At 37.8% G+C, this 26,534-nt stretch overlaps 1 protein-coding gene across 1 annotated transcript in view; it reads left to right on the top strand.

Moving 5' to 3' along the window:
- LOC145988438 (dipeptidyl peptidase 1-like) overlaps window positions 1-26,534 on the top strand; it is a 42,614-nt gene that overhangs the window by 12,429 nt on the left and 3,651 nt on the right. Inside the window, exons 6-7 of the mRNA XM_083123333.1 lie at window positions 5,791-5,977; window positions 9,508-9,619. Of these exons, the coding sequence (XP_082979459.1) occupies window positions 5,791-5,977; window positions 9,508-9,619 (299 nt within the window). The remainder of the gene's footprint in view (window positions 1-5,790; window positions 5,978-9,507; window positions 9,620-26,534) is intronic.

Raw genomic sequence — 26,534 nt, 5'->3', positions numbered from 1 at the left:
CATCCTAGTTTGTTCTACCCCTTGTGTTAGTAGACACCTTTACGTGATAATAGAACATAGGATCCTTGTTTGGGACCCGGCAACACGACAGGTTACTATGTAACATATAAACAGGTTATAATAAATGTAGTTGCTTGAGAGAATAGAATCCCAATTTTAGGCGCAATTTAGCTCTTTTCTGCCAATCCAATGTGACAACACTGGCCTGTTCCGCCAGACCTGAAACAGACATGGCCCGCGCAATAACACCATAACTCTCTTTGTCCTAAACCCAAAAAAAGTCTTCCCTTGCATTGTACTTTATTTGGCCGCCCTCTTCTCTTGTTATCCCTTCAGGGTAAACGAAACTGCCTACCTCTTCGCTTGTGTCGGCTGCATAAAAAAATATCTGCTTGTAATATTTATTCAACGACAGTGTTAACGCATTAAAAAACGTTTCAACAACTTTGATTTTTTTTAAATATTTTGCTGTCACTTGCCACTGCTACTTGCAAAGGAAAATATACTTGAAAACATTTTAGAAATGATTGTTATAAGAAGGAAACATGAAAGACCAAAAGTGGGTCCTACCTTACCGATGATTACATCTTCACTCAATTAAGAACTCGATTGTTCTTGTTGTTCTTGCATTTCAGTCCAGCACTTCTTGCATAAATCTGATCGCTGCACACGACACCAATCAAAAACAAAGCTCTACCGCCACGAACCTCGCGCTCCGAGCCAAGCGCCAAGCTCCCTTCTAGCGTCGTGAGCAGGAGGCAAGTTTTCCCAGAGGGTGAACGAGCGGGGAAATCCCCGTTCACGATAAAAATAAATTATTCTATTCCCAGTGAAAGTAAAACTACTTTGTAAATATAAGGCGTAACTATCATTTTAATTTACGCAATTTGGTATGAAGACTTACTTTACAAATATAAGTTCTTTGGACTTTCTGTTTACGCTACGGTGTTGGGTGAATCGACAAGACCATCAGCAATCTGACCAGAAAACGAAGTCAGAACTACAGTACTCCGTAATTTTCAATTTCACTTACACTTGTCGATGAAAGGAAGGAAAACCTAAGTTTCGTACAAAATATGGAGAATGTACAATGAAATAGAAGTCTCTCTGCACGAACACAGGCTAATGTTTAGAAAAAATGCCGGTACACCACAAATTTCCAACCCTGGCGGAAATGCAGTGTTGCTGATATTCTGTTCGTCCTAGTGGGTAACACCGCGAGGCCGGCCTCAGGAGCACGTTATAAGCATACGTACAGTACTCGTAAGATTAGGCTTCCCACATATACGACCGTACGACGGAATGTGAAGAGAAGAGGCCCCAGCAAATGTGCCTCACTCCGTGGAAAGTTCGTATACTGGACAGGGTTAGAATTTTTTTGTAATTATCATAAATGAAAATTCCAAACTTTTCCATTGCATTACATATGTTTTGACGAAATAAGTAAATACACCTTTAAAAGAGTAATGGCGAGGGTAGGCCCGGCCTCCTGGCCTCATAGGACGCTTCGCCACTGCTGACGAGGCAACTTTTACCAACCATGGAAATGTCAACCTAAGGAACATGCACTATTGGTCGGTGACAAATCCACATTGGCTTCGCCAAGTGGAACGCCAGCGCCCATGGAGTGTGAACGTGTGGTGTGGTATAGTGGGTGAACATCTCATTGGCCCCCCTTTTTTTTTTAACAAGGGACACTGAATGCTGACCGATACATACAGTTTTAACAACATGAACTGCCTGTACTAATGGAGGACATACCACTTCAGACAAGGAGGGAAATGTGGTACCAACATGACGGGTGCCCAGCTCACAGTGCAAGACGCGCTACAGCATGTGTGGAAAATACATTTCCAAATCGTTGGATTGGACGTGGAGGGCCTATCAAATGGCCGGCTCGTTCCCCAGATTTCACACCGTTATACTTTTTCCTGTGGGGAAAGCTGAAGGACATTGTCTACCGGGATGTGCCAACAACTCCAGAGGATATGCAACACCGCATTACTGCGGCCTGTAGGGACATTCCCTACGAGATGCTACATTCTGTGCAACGATCTTTGCGTGGGCGCCTCGTTGCCTGTATCGCAGCTGACGGCCACCACTTTGAACACACACTTTGACAGGTTTTCGCTTCTTACGCAGTGGTTCTTCGACATACTGTCATGGTCATTTTCATTATGCTGTAACACTGTCAAATACATGGTGCTGACGATGTCTACTGTATTTTTTCTTCCTTTAACACGTTCTGTCTTCATCTTGTCTAATGGCTTCCGACATCTCATACTTGTACATGCCGTGGTACTGACGGTCAAGTGGGCCACTTGTTAGTTTGTTTACATATTTTCAGATGGCCATATCTTCGTTCCTATGTGCAGTAGATGCATGAGACCAACGGCGTTGTGTTTCTCTGCGTGTGCTCTTTTATATTATGCATGTTATTGTATATCGTTCCATTTTAAAAAATATGACTTTGCTCCAGATGCCCCATTTGTCGATATTTTTCGACCCACCCAATACCTCCGATTTACGAGCCCCATTTGATATTATTGTTTCTTTCAAACCTCACATCGCTACTGTTTCTGGTTTCTTCGCTATTTCAGGTGGTACTTTTAGGTGCCTCACGCGGTATATATATATATATATATATATATATATATATATATATATATATATGTGTGTGTGTGTGTGTGTGTGTGTGTACATTCAATACATATATATAAAATAAGCAATGTGCTGTTTACAGCTCAATAACTTGCACTATGAGTTTCCCGCTATGTGAAATTTGGCAAACGTTTGATATTTTTATCAGTCTGTGTTTTTCTGGGTGTTCTATTTGTAAAGAGCTGCTAGCAGGCAAAGGGCAGGAAAAAATTGTTATATGTTTGGAGTAAAATTTATCATCGGGAATAAATATTAAATGCAGTATAAGAAAAAGTATTATGCGAAGCGGATGAGTGGTCATTGGGCACCACAGAAGTGAGAGAACGCATAAAAATAGTAACATAAAAACGGAAGACACAAAATCCTGTAATTCTAAAGGAGGGATATATTATTAAATAAGACTAATCCAAAACATTTTCCCAGGAAGAACTACTGAGGGAAAAGAGGCTTAGGCCTCCAAAATTCTAAATCCGGTCATGATGGGAAATACATTGCTTGTCTATTTCCACCTTGTGATTAGGATTATGCAGATTTCAAACCGAAGTGACAAGCGTTAAGTGACATTCGACACGAAATCTCACACCGAATTGACAAGCGACAATCGACACGTCAAATATGTAAGAAAAGCATGCACTGCGCATGAGAGATCAAGATGTACGTTGGTGAGAAAACAAGCCAGTCCGAATGACAGGCAAGCGACAAGTAGCACGTGCAGTTTCTCATGTCGCTTCGGTACGAAAGGTTGCCTTTATTTCTGAAGCTTCTTTTTCCCGAGTGACACGTATCGCTTGTCGCTTCCGTCTGAGGGCCTTCATAGTTGCGCTTTTAGGGTGTTAATAGTCAACAGCCAATCAACGCCTACTGCAGATATTACGTTAGAATTTAACGAAATTAAAGAATTATCTAGCACTATTGGGTTGATACATAAGTTCAGAGCGTTTCTTTTCACCGTGCCAAAAGTATTTTTATTTTAATTAATTTGAGATGAACAAAAAACAGAAATAAATCAGTACTTCATTGTCTATGACTGTCTACCAACGCTGGTCCAGTTTCAACGCCTGAAGAAATCATGTGATTTGACGTTAAAGGCGTCGTCAAACCAAATTTGAAGAGCTCTTAGTCACCAAAGGAGTTTCCTTGAAGATTGGTGGATTGAGAGCTGAAATGTGTAAATCCAAGGGCGCAAGATCGGGGAAGTAAGGAGGATATGAAATAACTACCCAACCAAGCTCCTCCCTCCAAACTTTTGTCATGTTAGCGGAGTGTGGGTGTGCATTATCGTGTCGCAGCAGTTGATGCTATTTTCCTGGCTTACTCGCTGATTTGGTTGTGTTCATTTAAAGCGTGCCGTATCCTGAAACTTACCCATGGAATGCAAATGGCGCGCGATGGTTCAATGGTCACAGTTCATCACACTTGTAAATTCTCGAGTCGACTGATGTGGATCCTCGTGGATTTAAGCGTTTAAACTGTCTTCATTAAAGCCCGATGGTCTTCCAGAACGTGGAGAAACGCTCAAGTCAAAAAATGCCCTCTTCGTAATGACAAAACCATTTACTTTCTGTCATTTCTCCGTCGGCATTCTCACCGTACAAGGGACAAATGTTTCGATCCGCATCCGCTGCCTTTGCCCCTATGTCAAACTAATATGTCGGAAATGTATCCGCCCCCCACACTGGGCACTTATTGTTCTTTAGCCCATAAATAACACCATCTTTCTTCAAATCTGTAAATTTCAATGCGTATTCACAAGCACAACTTTGCCACTCCAATTGATGTACATTAAACGATCAACAAACTCCTAACACCGCAGTGTTGCCATACCAAACACAAACGCTACGAGCACTATGCATCAACCCAATACTTTATTGCGGCATAAGTGATCTGTGCATTTATCTGTACACAATCATTATATTTCTAACCTTCTATATGTCGGAAACAGCATAAATTAGAAATAGGTAATTTAGTGAACCGGAAGATCTGCCTCAACCTCGTAGGTCCACACACGAAAGTACACTTTACAGTTCCAATTAATATAATTGTTAAATCTATACCTATTTCTTACTGATGAATTACTACAGATACAAGTGCGTGGGTTGGAGATTTAATTGTGGCAGCTATTAATTTACAAATTATACGAAATAGATACCTCTGTCAAACCTTTACAGCCCTTCGGTGTAGTCACCAGCATTGTGTAAAACCGTTGCCAGCGATGTGGAAGTCGTAGTATTTCTATAGCAGCGCCTGTTCTGTTTATGGTTCGAATAGAGCGGTCTATTGCCTGAAGAATCTCTGTAACAGTTCGGAAGATAATGTCCTTCATCTTAGGGATCAAGTCAAAGTCTCAGGGCCTTAAGTCTGGGAAGTATAGGGGATGGTAAAGCATCTGCCAGTCCCATCGAGCTAACAAATCAGCCACAGGTTACGCTACATGTGCCCGAGCATTGTCCTGTAAAATGACGGGATGATTCAGCAGAAAGTGTCCCTTCTTCTTTCGCAACGCAGGTCGTAGGTTATGTTCCAAAAATGAACAGTAATACCACAGACAAATTAATAAGTTAATAAAATTAACTTGTCTGTGATAATACTGCGCATGGACGGTCTGTTCTGAAGGTACAGCGAGAATCACCAGAACTTTCACATTAGTGGGATTCTGAGTCTGCTACACAACTTTAGACCTTCAACTTCAATGATACTCTATTCCTCTCGTCACTGCACATGCGCCTAGTGTTGGAAGGAAGAGTCCCTTTACTGGGAGGTAGCTTAGGTATCAAACTAACAAGTGGTATAAGCGAGAAGCATCGGTTCCGTTGCCACTGTTAAATTTCGAACGGACGTATAACTGAAACTGAAAGACCTGTCTTAATACAGGGTGTTTGTAAAAGAGTGTACCAAATAAATCGATACCTATTGCTTACTGAAAAGTCACTATAGATGAAAGACGTCTTAATACAGAGTGTTTTAAAAAGAGTATACCCATTTCTATATACTATCTGAAACAAAAGAAATGTAGATGGCAGTTTCTGATCAGTGTTCACAGATCCTTTTTCTGTTACACAGAACTGTAACCTGTGTTTAGAACGAAAAGAGTTTTGAACGATGACACAAGATATTCCGTTTTCTGCACAGAAACCAAGGTGATTGTCGCAGCTGCTACGCCTTTGCGTCTATGGCGTCAGTAGAGTCACGACTCAGAATCAAGACCAAGAACAAGCTCCAAGTCATTTTGTCACCTCAAGATGTTGTCAGTTGCAGTATGTACAACAAAGGCTGCGAGGGAGGATTGCCCTATCTCGCCGCGGGAAGGTACGGACAGGTGAGAAATATGTGTATGTGTGTTGTGTGTATTTGTGTCCATGTTCGGTTTGTTCGCACCGATGTGTAATGAGGGTAGTGTTGAGCGAAAAAGTGGTTTAGTCGGAAATCACTAGCCTTACGTGTTACTTTTAATTAAACAATCTTTCTAGTCACCCCATTGACCTTGTCACATTTTGTTCTAGGCGTATGCCCTTCTTTATAGTAGGGTGTAAGGGCTAATCTTCTCTGAAGAGACACAAATTTCAACCTCTCTTCTACGTAGAACACCCTGGGCTGCATTCTGCATTCTTTCCAAGCTGACGAGGCTCAATCGCCTGGACTCACAGACCACTAATTTGTCGAACTTGTGTTTTATTTTATCACCTTTCATCCTCATCTTCGCAATTAGCCAAAAAATGGAAGAAAATCGAAGTAAAACAATCACTCAAAAAATTTCGTTATAGTTATGTTCACAATTTAGATATTATTATTAATAATAATAATAGTAGGATTAGAGCCACATCAGTAGTTGCTAGACTGAATTCTGAAGTGTTCCACACTGTTTCTTACACCAACTCATTAACCAGAGCTTCCCCTTGTTTAAAAAGTATTTGAAAAGTATATTAGAAGACGTACTCATTTTAAAAAATAAGCTATTTCGACTTTATGTTTTGCAGGTTAAGCTAAATGCCATTATTGGAAAGCACACCACTTTGATCAGCACGTTAGGAGGTGTAAACTGTGATGCGCTGCACTTCACCGGTACAACTTACCTTACTAGCTCAGCAGAGCTTGCTGGTAACATCCCAGGGTTCGGGTAGAAATACTGCGTTCCCTCCCCTTTTATCCATTTGTGAAGTCCATTGAGGTCCTCGTGGTTGTTCTCCCGATCCTGGTATTCCACAAGTATTATACTTTTAAAATGAAAAAAAGAAACACAATATGTTCTAATTAGAATTTATTAGTATCACTCAAGCTCGCGTATATCGCGTAATACAATAAAAAAAACATTCGGCCGTTTACAACGTGAGAGGCGTAAGCCTAATTTCCTTCTAAGCTGCTCGTCAAGTCAACCTTGCAGCAGGTTTTCGCATATGTAGTTCCAAACGTGCGCGCAAGAACATAGTTCCACTGAGACGGGTTCTATTCCGACACAACTGCATACTTGCAAGAAAACAGTTATTTAATTTGTAATATACAGACAAAATAGTACATCCATTAGCAGGTATGGACTTAATTGGTTGCAATCACTGTGCAGACGAACTTAGAACCGTAGATTCGCCAACTGCAATGTGTAGTGCGTTGAAGAGACACTGAAACTTTAGAGCGAGTCGAGCGAGACTGAATGCGTTGCAGAACGCGTGCAATCGGCGATACCAGTGTTGCACATCCCACTCTTTTAACCCTATGTTTATTGTAGAGCGGCGAGAATGGCTGAATCTACTGTTCAGCGCGCGGTTTTACCCTAATGTTATTTTGGACTTCGTCCGAAGGGAAATTTTCTTCAAAGACAAGCAAGTTGTTTTGAATGCATAATCCTCCTTGCGGCAACAAGATCAAAGTAAAACAGGGCGTGAGGTGATTTGCCGTCAATGTGCGCACGAATTGTATCACGGGTGTTGAATGATTTGCTGTTTGAGTTTAGCAAGAGGAAATGATTGTTTGTTTTTTGACGACAAAAGAATCTCCGCGGTATTAAAAGATATCGCAGTGAGAAGAAACATGTTTATTATTTGGACGAGACGTCCTTCAACTCGGTGGGTGGGGGAAGGGGGAATAAAACATGGAAGGATACCAGCATGCAAAACCACGCCAGGGCTGAAGAAACCAACGATGAGGGGAAGGGGGAGGCTTATTGTTTCACCCACTGGCGGCAATGAAAGCTTTGTTGAAAGTGCATATTTACTGTTCCGCGCAAAGAAAGGGAAGGGTGATTATCCGCAAGAAATGGACAGACCAAGATTTGAATCCTGGTTTAGTGAAGTGATTCATAAATTGAAACCAGAGTAATAGCGACAGACAATGCACCTGATTGTATATATCACCAATAACAAATCATGTTTTTTTGGTGGTATAACTTGAATTGCGTGTGTCTTACAGGAACGGATGTATTGCGGACGAAGCAACCACGTTTTTCATAAATGTATTTCTTTCTAAACCAAAAAAAAAAAAATTGTCATTAAATTCAAGAGGGCCTATCGTTGTTTACTTTTATCTTTGTTCATTTTTATTTTTGCGTGCTCGAAATATACACACACGCTCTCATGTTTCGAAGATATTTCGCATTTATATTAAGTAATGACACATTTATTAAATAATCTATGCGCAGAAAGTACTTTTAAAATTTTATGTTTCAGGAGACAAAGAGAAGCAAAAATACATTCCACTTGACATGCATGCGGGTTTTGATGTGTTGTGCGGTTGGCAATACTGTGGATTTTCTCAGTGTCTGCGATGTAAGCAGCTCGGCGGTTGAGGAAAGACTGGCACGGAAGATTCTGAGCTCAGTTCTCGCGCGGATTGATACATAAAACCTGCTGCAAGGTTGACTTGACGAGCAGCTTAGGCGACGCACGTCTTTCCCTCGAGCGCTTTTCCGAACGAACTATCAACGGCTCTCTGGAAAAACGTTACTACTCTTCCACTGACTCAGTGGTACCAGCCACTATGAATTTTCAATGCCAGAAACTGGATAAAAATAATGTGTATGTTTGAAGTGTAACATAATGAAAGGTACATTCATCTGGCACAGTGAATTCATCTACTCCACAAGAATTTAAACAAATCAACAATGGCTTTCGTAATATTGAGAAAAAAGAACGGCATCTGCCAAAAACATGAAACTACGAATAAATATAAGAAATTTAACTCAAAAATAAAACTTAGGCTTCACTAAACTGATTGAAATGAAACTTACGCCAATCTTTAGAACGTTTAAAATGAAATCAAACCAAGGGTGTTGAGTATATAAAAATTGCTTAAACTAGCCGCTATTTATACTTCTAGATATATCAGTATATAAAGTTCACGATTATAAAGGCGGCAATATTGGAAAATTGGCTGAAGGCATTAATATAATATTTAAGAACTTACATATGAATTATTAACTGTAAGATAAGTAAAACTATAATAAACATGAGATAATATACTGTATAATAAGCCATTATATAATAATATTCGTTAAATAATTACATAACTTAATGAGGTAATGGCCAACTCGTGGTCATTAGACACTCATTCAACCTCTCTTCCACATAGTACACCTTGTACTGCATTCTTGCAGACTATCGAGTCTCTGAAGACTGGAACTCTATGGGGTTGTGTTCGTGATACTTCTTCCATCAACTTCATCAAATGCATCGTATCATCACATTTCTTCGCCACCATCAAAATTAGTAAAAAATGGCATCAAATCCTTAACTTAGATTGCTCATTTTCTATTCCTTCTAAGATTCCCTACTCTGCATAATTACCTCAGGTAACCTCTAAGAAAGAAATCATGACGGAAAACAATTTTTTGCAAACGGAGTTCTCTTTTTCTCTTTCTAGGAGTATGGTTTCGTGGAAGAGAGCGAGTTCCCTTATGTAGCTAAGGAGGTCTTGTGCAGAACACACCCTAATGCAAGAAGGCATTACGTGGCACATTATCAATACGTAGGAGGTAAGATTTCGAATTCTCATGTTTTAGATTTGAGGGTACGAGAGACAGTTTCCATGTCCAGCCAGACGCGAAGACCCGAAACAGCTCCTCCACCACCGACTGTTCCACGCAGCGAGCTGGACAAGGAGAGGCCTGTGCGCTGGCTGGCTGCAGAAGGGAGAGGAAACTTATCATTACCCTTATGGGAGTATTATTTCACTTGATCTCTTGGGAATATCAAACTTCCGATGGTATAGAAAACACATGAACGTAGATAGATTAGCCGTTGTTCCAAGTTGAAATTGTTTGTTCATAAGGAATACATGTGCATCTACGTATAAATACGTATTCATCATATTTTTCAAAGATCGTATCTAGCTTAATAATCAACTTTAAAAACCGCTTCCACTTGCAAACATGGGGGGAAATTCACGCTCTCTCATACTGTTTCTTTCTTAGTATTGATATTGAAATAATTGCATACCATATTAATATAAGATATAGATCTATAGGGTCTTATCCTGTATTAGGACTGTTTACAATTTCTTCTAGAGCATCCCATTGAATCTTCGTGTGGTTTTCTTTCGTAGTTGCCTGTCTAGATATTTGCTTTATCCAGATAACAGTGAAAGCAAATGACATGAAGATTCACTTGAATGCTCTAGAATGAATTTTCTAAAAGGCAGGCAAAAGGTACAGCACGAACTAAATGTTGAGCAGGTATGTACTGAAAACTCTTTCCTACATCGGTATCAAATATCTCTTATTGTTTGATCAATTGCCGAACTTCTACCAGCTCTGATATTTTTGCATCCAACTATCACAGCTATGTTGTATAATTTCTCCTTTAGTGCTTCAAATATGAGAGATATATGTACTACGACGTACAAAAAGTGCCAGGAATTTGTGAATAAAACCATCAACATTTATTTTGTCCCTTCAAAATAGGCCCATCCTCAGATGCAACACACATAGCCTATGCCAACGCTTAACCCAGTCTTCAAAACACTTTTCAAACGCAGAAGACGGAATCGCCCTGAGTTCCTTCTGCGAATTTCCTTTAATGGATTCATTTGATTCAAAACGCCTTCCCCGAAGTGGTAACTTGAGTCGTGGAAAGAGAAAAAAATCACACGGAGCCATATCTGGAGAATATGGGGCTTGGGTGAGGACATGTGTTGAGTTTTTGGCCAAAAACTCGCAGACAAGAGTCTATGTGTGCGACGACGCATTATCGTGGTGCAAAATCCAATAATTGTTTTTGCATAACTCTGGTCTTTTCCGGCGAACATTCTCACGCAGACGCCTCATAACGGTCACATAAAACTCTTTATTCACAATCTGTCCCGCTGGAAGTAATTCTGAGCGCACAACACCACGATAATCAATGAAAACAATGAGCATGACTTCAATTTTTGAACGACTCTGGCGTAGTTTTTTGGGTTTTGGTTCATTTTCGAAGCGCCATTCCGAAGATTTTTGACCCGTTTGCATGTCATACTCATACACCCATGTCTCCACCAGTTATGATGCGTTTCATGAAGGTTGAGTCACTAGTGTCTTGCGAAATCATGTCTTCAGCAACATCCCTGCGATGTGCTTTTTGCAGGAAATTCAGCTCCTTCGGAACAAGTCGTGCCGCGACGCGTTTCATGCCTAACACATCAGTCAAAATGTTGTGAATGGGTATGTGTGATATGCCAAGCTCACAAGCCATCTCTCTCACACTCACACGCCGGTTTTCAAGCACTATTGTCCTGATTTTTACGACGTTTTCGTCAGTCGTCGATGTGGAAGGTCGACCAGAACGGGGCAAATCAGCAACAACTTCTCTGCCTTCTTTGAAAGCCTTGTACAGTGTCTCTCAAAAGTTTTAGGACAACGACATTTTAAACTAGGCAACCCAATTTACACAAGGTGTTGGTGGGTTGCGTGTAGAGTTAGGCTCAATTTCAGGGTTGCCACATGCACAATAAATATTTATAAAATACGCAAAAGAAATAAAAACAAGTATTAGTGTATAAAAAGTATTAAAAATATCAATATTATATCGCAAGTGACAAAAATCTTTCTGAAAGAAAAATAATAGGTAGCATTTCATCGCTGATGAGTCTACAGAAAGGAGAAGAGATGAGAGAAAACGAGAGGTGACAAATGACAGGAGAAAGAGAAAGCGAGAGGAGAAGAGGAAAAGTAGAGGAGAGAAGAAAGAGAGGATAGACGAGGAGAGGAGATGTAGTGAGGAGAATGGAAAAATATTCTAGGAGAGATGAGGAAAATGGAGCAAAGGAGAGAAAAGAGAAGGAAAACGAGATGAGAGAAGAGTGGAGAGTAGAGTAAAGGAGAGAAAAAGAGAAGAACGAAAAGAAGAGGAGAAAAGTGCGTGGAGTCGGAAATCTAAGACAGGAAAGGAGATACGAGGAGTGGAGATGAGTGGGATGGAGATAAGATGCGAGAAAAGTAGGGAAGGAGATATGAGATAAAAGCAGAGCAGAAGGAGGGGAGAGAAGAAGGAGAAGGAGAAGAGAAGAACAGAAGGGACTGAAGAGAAGAGGTAGTTGCAGAAAATATCGTCTCAGGAATTGATGCATTGGTCAAATTATCGACATGAAACATTCAATAACATTTTGAAATGTATTGGAGAATGTATTAAATCGGTGCGAAATGCCTTTTGGCTTAGTTCAGAGCAAGGTAAAATCTTCCACGTAAGATCTTTGATTTTACCTGCGATTATACCACTAAAAACATGAATGTAATTTGAATATTTATAAGAATTATCCAATTTTTTGTCCAATTCTCGGTTCGTTGAAATGGAGATTTTGTAATTTAATATTTCCCCTCCCCACATCGTTAATTCCAAACTGAATCATTCCGTTTCACACGGGGTGAACAATGAACACAATGGGATAGGTCTAAAACTTACGAAAATTTTCTGCCACCGGAAGGGTTTGAACCTACGACCATCAGATTGACAGTCCTGAACGTTAAACACTACACTACAAGCTTTCGCTCCTGGAAGTAAGTAGAAGGAGCTGACCAATGTAAAATGTAGATGCAACTCTCCTCCTACATGTAATGTGCAAACAATACTTGTTTGTAACAAAGAAAACGAAGGTAGTACGACTCGGAGGAAACATTTAATGGAGAATTGCACATGATGAGAACTTTTCATTTCATATTTGCGGAGGTATCCTTGCATTGAACTCTAGTGGGAAAATAGTTAAAATTAGTATGTCCTGAATTGCCACAAATATAAATAGTTATTTCATTAATATTTGTCAATGTCTTTGAAGCAGTACACAATTATCGTTAAAGTATTATAATTCACGATCTTATACATGTAAATATCCCTTTGAACGTGTGTCAATTCATTTATTTGTTTATTTTTTATAAATTCCATTTGCAGAACAACACTGCTATTACAATTAATGTTACCATGCTCTTGTTTGTAATAAAAGGAGAATTAAAAATGAACACCTCCTAAGGAGATCGAACCTGGGACCACAATCAATGCTTTCAAGAACTCTAATCACTACATCACGCCCTTACTTTCGATTGAAACAACAATTTTTAAGTATTCTGTCTCTCCAATATTGTAAATGAAGTTGGGTATACATGTGGTTGAACTCTTACTTTAATTTTGGATTGCTTTCTTGTAGTATAGCAGATATCTTCGAGAAATAATTTTCGAAGTGATGAAGAAAAACCGGGAATATTGGTAGTTGTGAAAATGCGAGTTATTTCTTCTAACTTATTATTGTGATTAGACATTATTAATGAAAAATATCTAGAGGCTTGAACATTGCAGGACGATGTTCTTTTCCTGTGATACTGCAACAGACGATATACTTGTTTACTGACGCAAGTCTGGTGTTCAGAACAATCTTATGAAATGTATTTGCTGTTGCGTAAGGTAACCGTTTGCGAACTACCAAATCTGCGCAACGTTAGACGTAAACAGGCGGAAAATTTTATTCTTCACACTTGACAGTATTAGTCAAGAGAGACTCGTGGGACACTGTGTTAAGGTGCTGGAGTAAATCCTTCGTATTTTTCTTCCTCGAATGACAACAATTTTTATAGTAGAGCAACAGTAGTCCCGCTCTTTTTTATTTCTTTTAAATTCTTCCACATTCCTTTCATTGGGTTAAATATAAATAAAAGTATTGCTTGCATTTCTGTCATTGACGTAGACCAGGCCAGTACGCAGGATTTCTTTGAGGGAGTGGCCAGACCCTAATATATATATATGTGTGTGTGTGTGTGTGTGTGTGTATATATATATATATATATATATATGAGAGAGAGAGAGAGACAGATATTACAAAATAGTTCAAACAGTGCGAGCGCGATTCAAAAGTCATGATAATTCTATGTTTAGAAAATAATATATTTATAAATTAAATGTTGCGTACTAGGAATTATTATTACAATAAAGAACATGTCTAATTGTGAGTTAAGAAAACAACAATAACAAAGAGACATTCTCGCATCACGATTGCAGTTCGAAAAAGTCGGGTCAGGGATTGAAAGTAGCGCACTGTCCTGACTAAATCGGTGAATCGGACGTCTGCTAGCCTTGCATTATAAAACTAAAACCATCCAATATGCAGCCTGAAGACTTTTGCGCAAGAAACAGATTCATTTATGTAAGAACAAAATTGAAATGTTTACACATTTCTAAAATCGACGATGTTATTTTCGTAGTTATTGATAGGTTCACATTTAAATATTTCAGGGTTCGAAGGGGGCATGGGGGCCATGCCCCCCCCCCCTGGATACTGGCCTGACGTTAGTGACGTAGACAGTGGGAGAGAAATTTTGGAGAATCTTTGTATTAAATTTATTATTTACATCCACCTTATGCTCAGATAGGTTTATTGACAATCGTGAACTTTTCGTTTAATAGATAATATTTGGTTTTAAACGACGGGAGAACATTGGTCTAATTTTCTTTCTTGCTCTTTTGTGAGAATATAACATAACCCTACAGCTCTACAGCACCATGGCGGGCCTTGGCTTACCTACCGACTGCTGGTCTCCCTCCCACACTGTTCCGCCGTTTGTGAGAATATATATTTCTACAATAGCAATCGCGTTCGGAAACGGTGAAAAAAAATGACTTGATTTTCAAAGGCAGACAACCTTGGTAGCGTAGCTTGCTCGCGTTCAAAGTGACTCACTCACGCTATTCAACGCCGCTTCTTATCGCATAACATTGTCCGTCGACGCACCCAGCAAGTTACGAGTGACCAGAGTCGAATTTTAAAGAGAATCTGAAGAATGATAGATTTCATCAGAGGCGGATAGGTGGGCACTAGCTCAACATGCAATAGTTTAAGTGATAATTTCTGACAACCAAGAAACCTTATTGAATAAGTATTGGGATAGTAATACGCGTACCCGCTCCTTTTTAACAATGTAAGCTCGAAGACAATCTGTATTCTATTTGTTTGTATTGGCAACTTGGTCAACCTGAGGTTATTATAAGGAACTAATTCCTAGATGTTCATGTAACCGTTACAAAATTACAAATAAAATATATTCACAAGCTTATATACACTAACAACGAAGAAATAAATTCAGAGTTAATTTTCAAATGCATGTATATAGAGTAATTCTAGAAGTACAGAGCTATATCAGAGTATCGAACTTCTTTTTGCAGGATAACGTTTACAATATTGACGCGACAGAATAATTGAGAACTGTTTCTCCAAGGGAAGCAAAGGGCGTAGTGTATTGTATTGGCAACTTGGTCAACCTGAGGTTATTATAAGGAACTAATTCCTAGATGTTCATGTAACCGTTACAAAATTACAAATAAAATATATTCAAAAGCTTATATACACTAACAACGAAGAAATAAATTCAGAGTTAATTTTCAATTGCATGTGTATAGAGTAATTCTAGAAGAACAGAGCTATATCAGAGTAATGAACTTCCTTTTGCAGGATAACGTTTACAATATTGACGCGACAGAATAATTAAGAACTGTTTCTTCAAGGGAAGCAAAGGGCGTAGTGTATTGGTTAGAGTTCTTGAAAGCATTGATTGTGGTCCCAGGTTCGATCCTCCTTAGGAGGTGAAAACATTTAATGGAGAATTGCACATGATGAGAACTTTTCATTCGATATTTGCGGAGGTATCCTTGCATTGAACTCGAATGGGAAAATAGTTAAAATTAGTATGTCCTGAATTGCCACAAATATAAATAGTTATTTCATTAATATGTGTCATGTGTTTGAAGCAGTACACAATTATCGTTAAAGTATTATAATTCACGATCTGATACATGAAAATATCCCTTTGAACGTGTGTCAATTCATTTATTTGTTTATTTTTTTTATAAATCCCATTTGCAGAACAATGTAGCTACTATACACTGCTATTACAATTAATGTTACCATGCTCTTGTTTGTAATAAAAGGAGAATTAAAAGAAGAGCACCTCCTAAGGAGGATCGAACCTGGGAACACAATCAATGCTTTCAAGAACTCTAACCAATACACTACGCCTTTTGCTTCCCTTGGAGAAACAGTTCTTAATTATTCTGTCGCGTCAATATTGTAAACGTTATCCTGCAAAAAGAAGTTCGTTACTCTGATATAGCTCTGTACTTCTAGAATTACTCTATACACATGCATTTGAAAATTAACTCTTAATTTATTTCTTCGTTGTTAGTGTATATAAGCTTGTGAATATATTTTATTTGTAATTTTGTAACGGTTACATGAACATCTAGGAATTAGTTCCTTATAATAACCTCAGGTTGACCAAGTTGCCAATACAAACAAATAGAATACAGATTGTCTTCGAGCTTACATTGTTAAAAAGGAGCGGGTACGCGTATTACTATCCCAATACTTATTCAATAAGGTTTCTTGGTTGTCAGAAATTATCACTTAAACTATTGCATGTTGAGCTAGTGCCCACCTATCCGCCTCTGATGAAATCTATCATTCTTCAGATTCTCTTTAAAATTCGACTCTGGTCACTCGTAACTTGCTGGGTGCGTCGACGGACAATGTTATGCGATAAGAAGCGGCGTTGAATAGCGTGAGTGAGTCACTTTGAACGCGAGCAAGCTACGCTACCAAGGTTGTCTGCCTTTGAAAATCAAGTCATTTTTTTTCACCGTTTCCGAACGCGATTGCTATTGTAGAAATATATATTCTCACAAACGGCGGAACAGTGTGGGAGGGAGACCAGCAGTCGGTAGGTAAGCCAAGGCCCGCCATGGTGCTGTAGAGCTGTAGGGTTATGTTATATTCTCACAAAAGAGCAAGAAAGAAAATTAGACCAATGTTCTCCCGTCGTTTAAAACCAAATATTATCTATTAAACGAAAAGTTCACGATTGTCAATAAACCTATCTGAGCATAAGGTGGATGTAAATAATAAATTTAATACAAAGATTCTCCAAAATTTCTCTCCCACTGTCTACGTCACTAACGTCAGGCCAGTATCCAGGGGGGGGGGCATGGCCCCCATGCCCCCTTCGAACCCTGAAATATTTAAATGTGAACCTATCAATAACTACGAAAATAACATCGTCGATTTTAGAAATGTGTAAACATTTCAATTTTGTTCTTACATAAATGAATCTGTTTCTTGCGCAAAAGTCTTCAGGCTGCATATTGGATGGTTTTAGTTTTATAATGCAAGGCTAGCAGACGTCCGATTCACCGATTTAGTCAGGACAGTGCGCTACTTTCAATCCCTGACCCGACTTTTTCGAACTGCAATCGTGATGCGAGAATGTCTCTTTGTTATTGTTGTTTTCTTAACTCACAATTAGACATGTTCTTTATTGTAATAATAATTCCTAGTACGCAACATTTAATTTATAAATATATTATTTTCTAAACATAGAATTATCATGACTTTTGAATCGCGCTCGCACTGTTTGAACTATTTTGTAATATCTGTCTCTCTCTCTCTCTCATATATATATATATATATATATATACACACACACACACACACACACACATATATATATATTAGGGTCTGGCCACTCCCTCAAAGAAATCCTGCGTACTGGCCTGGTCTACGTCAATGACAGAAATGCAAGCAATACTTTTATTTATATTTAACCCAATGAAAGGAATGTGGAAGAATTTAAAAGAAATAAAAAAGAGCGGGACTACTGTTGCTCTACTATAAAAATTGTTGTCATTCGAGGAAGAAAAATACGAAGGATTTACTCCAGCACCTTAACACAGTGTCCCACGAGTCTCTCTTGACTAATACTGTCAAGTGTGAAGAATAAAATTTTCCGCCTGTTTACGTCTAACGTTGCGCAGATTTGGTAGTTCGCAAACGGTTACCTTACGCAACAGCAAATACATTTCATAAGATTGTTCTGAACACCAGACTTGCGTCAGTAAACAAGTATATCGTCTGTTGCAGTATCACAGGAAAAGAACATCGTCCTGCAATGTTCAAGCCTCTAGATATTTTTCATTAATAATGTCTAATCACAATAATAAGTTAGAAGAAATAACTCGCATTTTCACAACTACCAATATTCCCGGTTTTTCTTCATCACTTCGAAAATTATTTCTCGAAGATATCTGCTATACTACAAGAAAGCAATCCAAAATTAAAGTAAGAGTTCAACCACATGTATACCCAACTTCATTTACAATATTGGAGAGACAGAATACTTAAAAATTGTTGTTTCAATCGAAAGTAAGGGCGTGATGTAGTGATTAGAGTTCTTGAAAGCATTGATTGTGGTCCCAGGTTCGATCTCCTTAGGAGGTGTTCATTTTTAATTCTCCTTTTATTACAAACAAGAGCATGGTAACATTAATTGTAATAGCAGTGTTGTTCTGCAAATGGAATTTATAAAAAATAAACAAATAAATGAATTGACACACGTTCAAAGGGATATTTACATGTATAAGATCGTGAATTATAATACTTTAACGATAATTGTGTACTGCTTCAAAGACATTGACAAATATTAATGAAATAACTATTTATATTTGTGGCAATTCAGGACATACTAATTTTAACTATTTTCCCACTAGAGTTCAATGCAAGGATACCTCCGCAAATATGAAATGAAAAGTTCTCATCATGTGCAATTCTCCATTAAATGTTTCCTCCGAGTCGTACTACCTTCGTTTTCTTTGTTACAAACAAGTATTGTTTGCACATTACATGTAGGAGGAGAGTTGCATCTACATTTTACATTGGTCAGCTCCTTCTACTTACTTCCAGGAGCGAAAGCTTGTAGTGTAGTGTTTAACGTTCAGGACTGTCAATCTGATGGTCGTAGGTTCAAACCCTTCCGGTGGCAGAAAATTTTCGTAAGTTTTAGACCTATCCCATTGTGTTCATTGTTCACCCCGTGTGAAACGGAATGATTCAGTTTGGAATTAACGATGTGGGGAGGGGAAATATTAAATTACAAAATCTCCATTTCAACGAACCGAGAATTGGACAAAAAATTGGATAATTCTTATAAATATTCAAATTACATTCATGTTTTTAGTGGTATAATCGCAGGTAAAATCAAAGATCTTACGTGGAAGATTTTACCTTGCTCTGAACTAAGCCAAAAGGCATTTCGCACCGATTTAATACATTCTCCAATACATTTCAAAATGTTATTGAATGTTTCATGTCGATAATTTGACCAATGCATCAATTCCTGAGACGATATTTTCTGCAACTACCTCTTCTCTTCAGTCCCTTCTGTTCTTCTCTTCTCCTTCTCCTTCTTCTCTCCCCTCCTTCTGCTCTGCTTTTATCTCATATCTCCTTCCCTACTTTTCTCGCATCTTATCTCCATCCCACTCATCTCCACTCCTCGTATCTCCTTTCCTGTCTTAGATTTCCGACTCCACGCACTTTTCTCCTCTTCTTTTCGTTCTTCTCTTTTTCTCTCCTTTACTCTACTCTCCACTCTTCTCTCATCTCGTTTTCCTTCTCTTTTCTCTCCTTTGCTCCATTTTCCTCATCTCTCCTAGAATATTTTTCCATTCTCCTCACTACATCTCCTCTCCTCGTCTATCCTCTCTTTCTTCTCTCCTCTACTTTTCCTCTTCTCCTCTCGCTTTCTCTTTCTCCTGTCATTTGTCACCTCTCGTTTTCTCTCATCTCTTCTCCTTTCTGTAGACTCATCAGCGATGAAATGCTACCTATTATTTTTCTTTCAGAAAGATTTTTGTCACTTGCGATATAATATTGATATTTTTAATACTTTTTATACACTAATACTTGTTTTTATTTCTTTCGCGTATTTTATAAATATTTATTGTGCATGTGGCAACCCTGAAATTGAGCCTAACTCTACACGCAACCCACCAACACCTTGTGTAAATTGGGTTGCCTAGTTTAAAATGTCGTTGTCCTAAAACTTTTGAGAGACACTGTACCATGCATGCGCTTGTGTTTTCGACAGACACGAATCACCAAAGGCCTATTGTAGCATTTTCAATAATTCAGCACACGACAGTCTGTTGGCAACACAAAATTTAAAACAAATTCATTTCTCGATATTTGTCTCCATTCTGCAAATCGCAGAACACTCGTCAACACAACTAACGTAAACAGCTGCTATGTACAAACTGATGGATAGATTACTCTACCCCTCTGCGTGGTCATTCAGTACATTCTACGGACAAAATTAATTATTGATAACTCCAATGTGGGACTTTCACCAGCCAAATTCCGGGTACTTTTTTTACTGAAGCTTGTGGTGGAGAATGAAAGTTGAGATATAAAAAATAGTTTTGAATATATTGTATACTGCGTACCAGGAGTCTGTAGAACAACACTGCGCAATAAAGGTAGAGAAGGAGAGGAGCGAGTGGGCTGATCAAAGCAGTGCACGCTGCTTCAAACTGCTGGTAGCGGCATTTGCGTTGCCTCCTCCATGCAATCCCTTTCCGTTTCACGCGTTCGTTAGTCAAGCACTCTGGAGTAATCACTTGCGCATAAGATTTGTTTCCTCTCTGAGAATCTATCACTGTTCACTGGCCCAGTCTAGAGTAACCACTTAGGCTTGATTCTCATCTACGGCCAAGCAACGCTCAAGTCACGGTCCTCTCACGGTCAGGGAATATCCACATTAGCAGTCAAGCTTCGCACCGGTCAAGGTACGAACATCGGCAGTCTGGTGTTGACTGCTTGACAATGTACACCGATTTTTCTGGTATAAAGAGCGTTCCGATTGTACTAACTAGAAGGTTTTAGATATTTTAAACGACGGACTTGGTGTTAGAAGAAAACGGCAAAGAAGAAAAGTAATTGCAAAAGAGAAGATTGATTGATTTGCTTGGTTTTACTTTGCTTTTCTGACAGTTTGGGCTTATCGCGAAGGTGAGTATGAGTGGTGATATGATAAAATCGATGAAGGGACATCACAAAGAATATCCATGCCCAGGCCGAGATTCGAATCCGTGACACCTGACGTCGTAGCGCGCTGTGCTAACCTCTCAGCCACGGAGGTCGGCAATTATGAATATAACTAACTAACTAACTCTCTAGCCTTCTTAAACCCGAAGGTTCATGGCTGCAGCAACACAGGCCTTCCACTGTCCCTATCCTGAGCAAGATCTATATACTCTTTTCCAACCTTACCGATTTCCTTTACGATTTAGGTCCATCTCAACGTTGTCCCTCCATCTTCGTCTTGGCCTTCCTACAGGTTTCTTTCCAGGTTTCCCATCAATCCTGTAAACTCCTCTTTCCTCTCCCATTCGTGCCACATGGCCAGCCCACCTAAGTCTTCTTGATTTAATTATTCTAATAATATCTGGACATGAATACAAATTATGTAGTTCCAAATTATGTAACCTTCTCCACTCACCTGTCTCCTCATCCCTTTTAGGTCCAAAGATTTTCCTAAGGATCTTATTTTCAAATACTCTCAATTTTTGTTCCTCTTTCAATGAAAGGGACGAAGTTTCACATCCATATAATACTACAGGCAAAATTACTGTTTTGTATATTTTAACTTTTAGTCTCTTAGATATTAAACGAGAAGACAAAATTTTATGAAGAGAAAAATGACATGCATTTCCTGAATTAAGCCTACTTTTCATTTCGTATTTAATATCATTTTCATTTGTTAGTATTACTCCTAAGTATTTGAATTTGGAAACTGGTTCAAACGAGTTGTTATCAATAATTAGATTTTGATTATTACCTAACACTTGTCGGTCTGTAAACATATATTTAGTTTTCTCTTTGCTAACTTCCAAACCTATATCATTAGCTGTTTTGAAAAATATTTTAGCATTATTCTTAATTGTATTTACATCATCCCCTAATAAGTCTACATCATCTGCATATGCTAACAACTTAATCACACCGTTTAATTTTAGTCCTTCGTTAGTTTCTTGTACCTTCCTAACAGATATTCTAAGGCAAAATGAAAGAGCAATGGAGATAATACATCTCCTTGTTTTAACCCATCATGAATTGTAAATTTGTCAGACACATTAATACCCACACGAATTTTACTTTCTGTTTCACTGGTGCATACTTTTATGCATACTTTTATCATATTAACAAGCTTCTTAGGTATTCCAAACTCGTATAATATATTATATAATTTATCTCTTTTGACCGAATCATATGCTTTTTTGAAATCAATGATTAACTGATGGACATTTTGATTATACAGTCCCACTTTTTCTCAAGTGTCTGTCTGATGTGAAAAATATGATGCGCCATTACCATTCTTCGATATAGAGAAATACGAATATTTCTTATAAGTGAATTATAATTATGAAAATAATACATTTTATTGATGTACTTTTGGTTTGAAATCGGTAGACGTTTATTTACAGCTACAATGTGCAAAACTGCAAATATCAACAATGTCGGTCTAGTTTTAGCAAGAAAATTTTCGGGCTCATTGTTTCATGTCGACATTGCTCACCATTTCTTTTATTCGAAAGTTTCCGACCCACCAAGTGATAAATATATATCAAGCTGCAAGCCAAGTTTCAAGGAGCTAATTGTTATTTTGTATCGTTTTCCGTAAACGAAGAAGTTTGTTGTGAATCTTGAATCGGAGCTAGATATCAGGAATTAATGATTTATTTCCCATGGCAGAGGATTGACCAACATCTTCTCTCCCTGAAAATGACAATTTGGTTGTCTGGGAAAATATGACCCTCCTTAGGTTAGCTTTTTGATCTAATGATTTTAATTGATGCAACTGGTATAAACATCTTTACAACTAGTACTCATCGATAGGCACGTATCTAGGAATAAATTTCGGTTGGTCCGAACCAAGCTTCTCAGTAATAATAATAATAATAATAATAATAATAATGTTTAAATACTCATCTTCACGGTAAACCCGAACTGTCAAAAAAGGAAAGTAAAACCAACCAAATCAATCAATCTCCTCTTTTGAAATTATTTTTCTTCTTTGCCGTTTCTTCTAACATCAAGTCCGTCGTTTAAAATATCTAAAACCTTCTAGTTAGTACAATTCAATTAACACTAATCAATATATATATATATATATATATATATATATATATATATATATATATATTCAAAATATGTATATTATTAATACATAAATAGGTAAAAAGACAGAATAAGAATAGAGATATAACAGGACGGATTCATTATCTAGCTTACCAGTAGTTAAGATCGGCATAATTTGTGTAAAAACAAGTATCGGCAAATAGATGTAGACTTGAATATGTATTGAATTATAATAAAAAAAAGAATGTTAGATTCAGTTGGCGAAAAGTAAACTTCATGATTAATACTTTACGCATATTATCATAAATAGTAGTGTGAAAGCATAAATCTTCTGTATTACCATTTAAAGCCGTATGATCCCCACATAATTCTTGCCTTCCAATAAGTTACAAAAATAAATTATAACTATCGATTATACAATAAATGCAAAACAAGTATATTTTCATTACTTAATTTTAGTACTTGGTAAGTCTTTCGGGAGGGGGGGTGTCTTGGCTCATCTAAATACATCCTTGCTCATGAATCATATTTGCACTTGGTTCCTCATTGAAATTTTTCATTGGCTGTAATTGTATTTGTTTGTTTCAGTCAGGTTTATTTTTTTAAAATTTGTTTTACTCGGTTTCATGAAGCACATATTTTGGCAGCTTTTTTACAAACAAAATTGAAAAGAAAATATTTTAGGATATTTTGCTCATTGCCACATCAATCAATTTTATCTGTACTCACTCACCTTTCTCTGTGTTCAGGTCACGTTTTTCTTTCTTAAATTTGTTTTACTCATCTTTTTAAGCACCAAATTGGGCTACGTGTCCTTTGTGACGGGGCTGAAGACTGCTATTGAACCGTGGATTGAGCGTTACACGTTCACATCAACGATCAAGCTTCAGCCCGGTCAAGTTCCGCCCCGCTCACGCTCCAGTCGAATATTCTTTCCACTTGATCGTCACCGGACCGCGATCTGAGCGTGATCGGAGCGAACCTTGACCTAACCGCTAGGTGTGAATGCTTCTATTTAAAAATCATTCAACAATATTTGACCGGACAGTGAGCGGAGGGTGATCTGACAGTTACTTGAGCGTAGACGTGAATCAAGCCTTGGTATGAGAGGAATTTACTATATTTTTCTACTCCTTGTTCAATTAGTCCAATGGCCGGGCTGATAGATATCAACTGTGTTTAGGGGAGATTTCAGATCGAAGCGACAACGGCACGCGACACATGTCGTTTGGGAAAGAACCAATCAAAACAACGTATCACACCCTAGCAGCATGACAGGAATCTCAAGCCTGCGTTCGATTGGTGAAATCCTCAAGTGACATGACGTACCATTACTGTCACTTCAGTGTAAAGTCTCTCTCTCTTGTATTCAAAAGAAAGTACTTTCTATATAAGTGTAAGCGAGCATCAATAGATTTTTGTATGAGATACAGAGAAATATTCGTATATCTCTATATCGAAGAATGGTAATGGCAGGGAATAATTTTGTATTTAAGGAGTGCAAAGTACTATTACCAGTGAGGGCGCATTTCAGCTGCTTAGATGTCATTCTAAACTGTGAGTCTATCTCTACAAGTGGTTGTTCTCTTTACTCATGTCATATCTATAAAGCAAACAACTGCTATAAGTAAATAAATAAGCTTTCCATTCACATCCTCACTTACTATTGTAGTAACTCTCCCAAAATGATCAACTCTCACGAGTTAATCTACTTCAAGGAAAATTTCTTTCTAAGTTCTTTTAATGTTTCTTCCTTGTTATTTTTCTTAAGAAATAGGCTTTCTTTGTAGTAAACGAACAAAGCTTTCCACGGAAGAAATATACTTCTATCTTTATCTTTTACTGTTTACATGCTAACATTTCGATAGTTACATTTCCTTCATTGAAGAACAACGTAAAAAAAAACAGCATGAGTCTTCAAAACAAAAAGTAGGTTTGTGGGGTTTATTTGAATTGAAAGATACATTATTATTTTTTTCTCAATATTTGTTGACAAATCGCCTGATGTTACAAGTAACCTAGTCTATATTTCTAAATTGACGAGTCATGTTGGCGTACATTGTATATCGCCAACATGACTCGTCAGTTGAGAAATGTAGACCGAGTTACTTGCGAGTTTCGTGTGTTTTAGTAATGAAATTCCTTCTTAACTGCAGTGACAGAAGAATAGAATAAATAACTTTTCCAATATTTTATACTTTCATTTTGCATCAGGACAGTGTAACGCAATATGTTTTAATATTTGTCGGGGAACAACTGATACAGGATATTGTGAAAGTTGGAGAAACTATTAGTATAACTCATAATATTTTTTACCTTCATTAACTTCCTACAATGAATATTTGATTCTTAGAAACGCTCCCTTACATTGATTTAAAAAATAATAATTTTATACCTACATATATAGGTCGTTAATGAAATAATAGCAGTGCAATTTTTACATCATGTGAGTGTTTTCACTAATTAACCGAAAAATTAAATACTCCATTAAACACCTCATTTGAAAATACTGAAATGGGTAGTCCTCACAAATGCTTTGGAGCAATTTTGAAGATTTCTGTTTCTTAAAAAAACTCTCAACGTCTCCAAATAAACATGTCTTGATCATTGTTACAGAAAAAAATATTGGATAATGATCACTTGCTTCTTTACTTCTTCGTATTAGATCATGTAGGTCATGCTAAGGTGACTCGACTGTGAAATTGTCCACGTACTCGTAACTCATATCGCTTGGTTAACATTCTTTCGGCAAGCAGTCGTGTTTAAATCAGGATAAGGGAATGACTAATTTCTGAGAAGTCACTACAAGAAAAAATTTCCTTTAACACGCTATAAAAACACAGAGCTCGTGATTATGGCACAGAGAATGGATCTTTGAGAAAAGTGCATGAAGTAAATATAAAAGTTTAATTTTTTTAGGTAACTATTCCTTTGTAGCATGTAGGTTTTTTCGTTTCCGATATTTTGAATCGGTTCCTAAAATGAATAATTATCTTAATAAAATCAAATGTTAACTATATATTGTAACGTTACGCTATGAATAGGTTCAGGACTTGAAAGCGATAAGCTAACCCATCCCTCAATCTATGGTCCGTATAATGGAGTAAATGCTGTCAGAAAACGTAAGAAAGAACACGTTATAAGTTAGGAAAGAAAATTTAAAGTTGCTTCTAACCACATGGGATATTGCATACTCTTCTGCTTTGTGCTCTAAAAAGATAATCTACATTATATTTTCAAATACTTACTAATGTTATCGGTAATTTCTTCTATTATTGTAGTGCTACCTGCAAACATTAAACACAATTCTTCTCTCTCATATTTTATCTGCATTTTTGTGCAAATACCACTTTTCAAGCATTAAATAATCTATTCTAGATCCAGTTTCTGGATACACACAGCCAACTCTGGATACCGAACTCGGTTGCTACACTTCGAATCAACCTTAATAATGTCAAAGTATACCAAGT

This window comes from Lepisma saccharinum, chromosome 1 (genome assembly GCF_977018435.1).
Source record: "Lepisma saccharinum chromosome 1, izLepSacc3.1, whole genome shotgun sequence".
Lineage (NCBI taxonomy): Eukaryota > Metazoa > Arthropoda > Insecta > Zygentoma > Lepismatidae > Lepisma > Lepisma saccharinum.
Note: the sequence above shows the minus strand (reverse complement) of the source record. Positions and strands in the feature narration are given on the sequence as shown.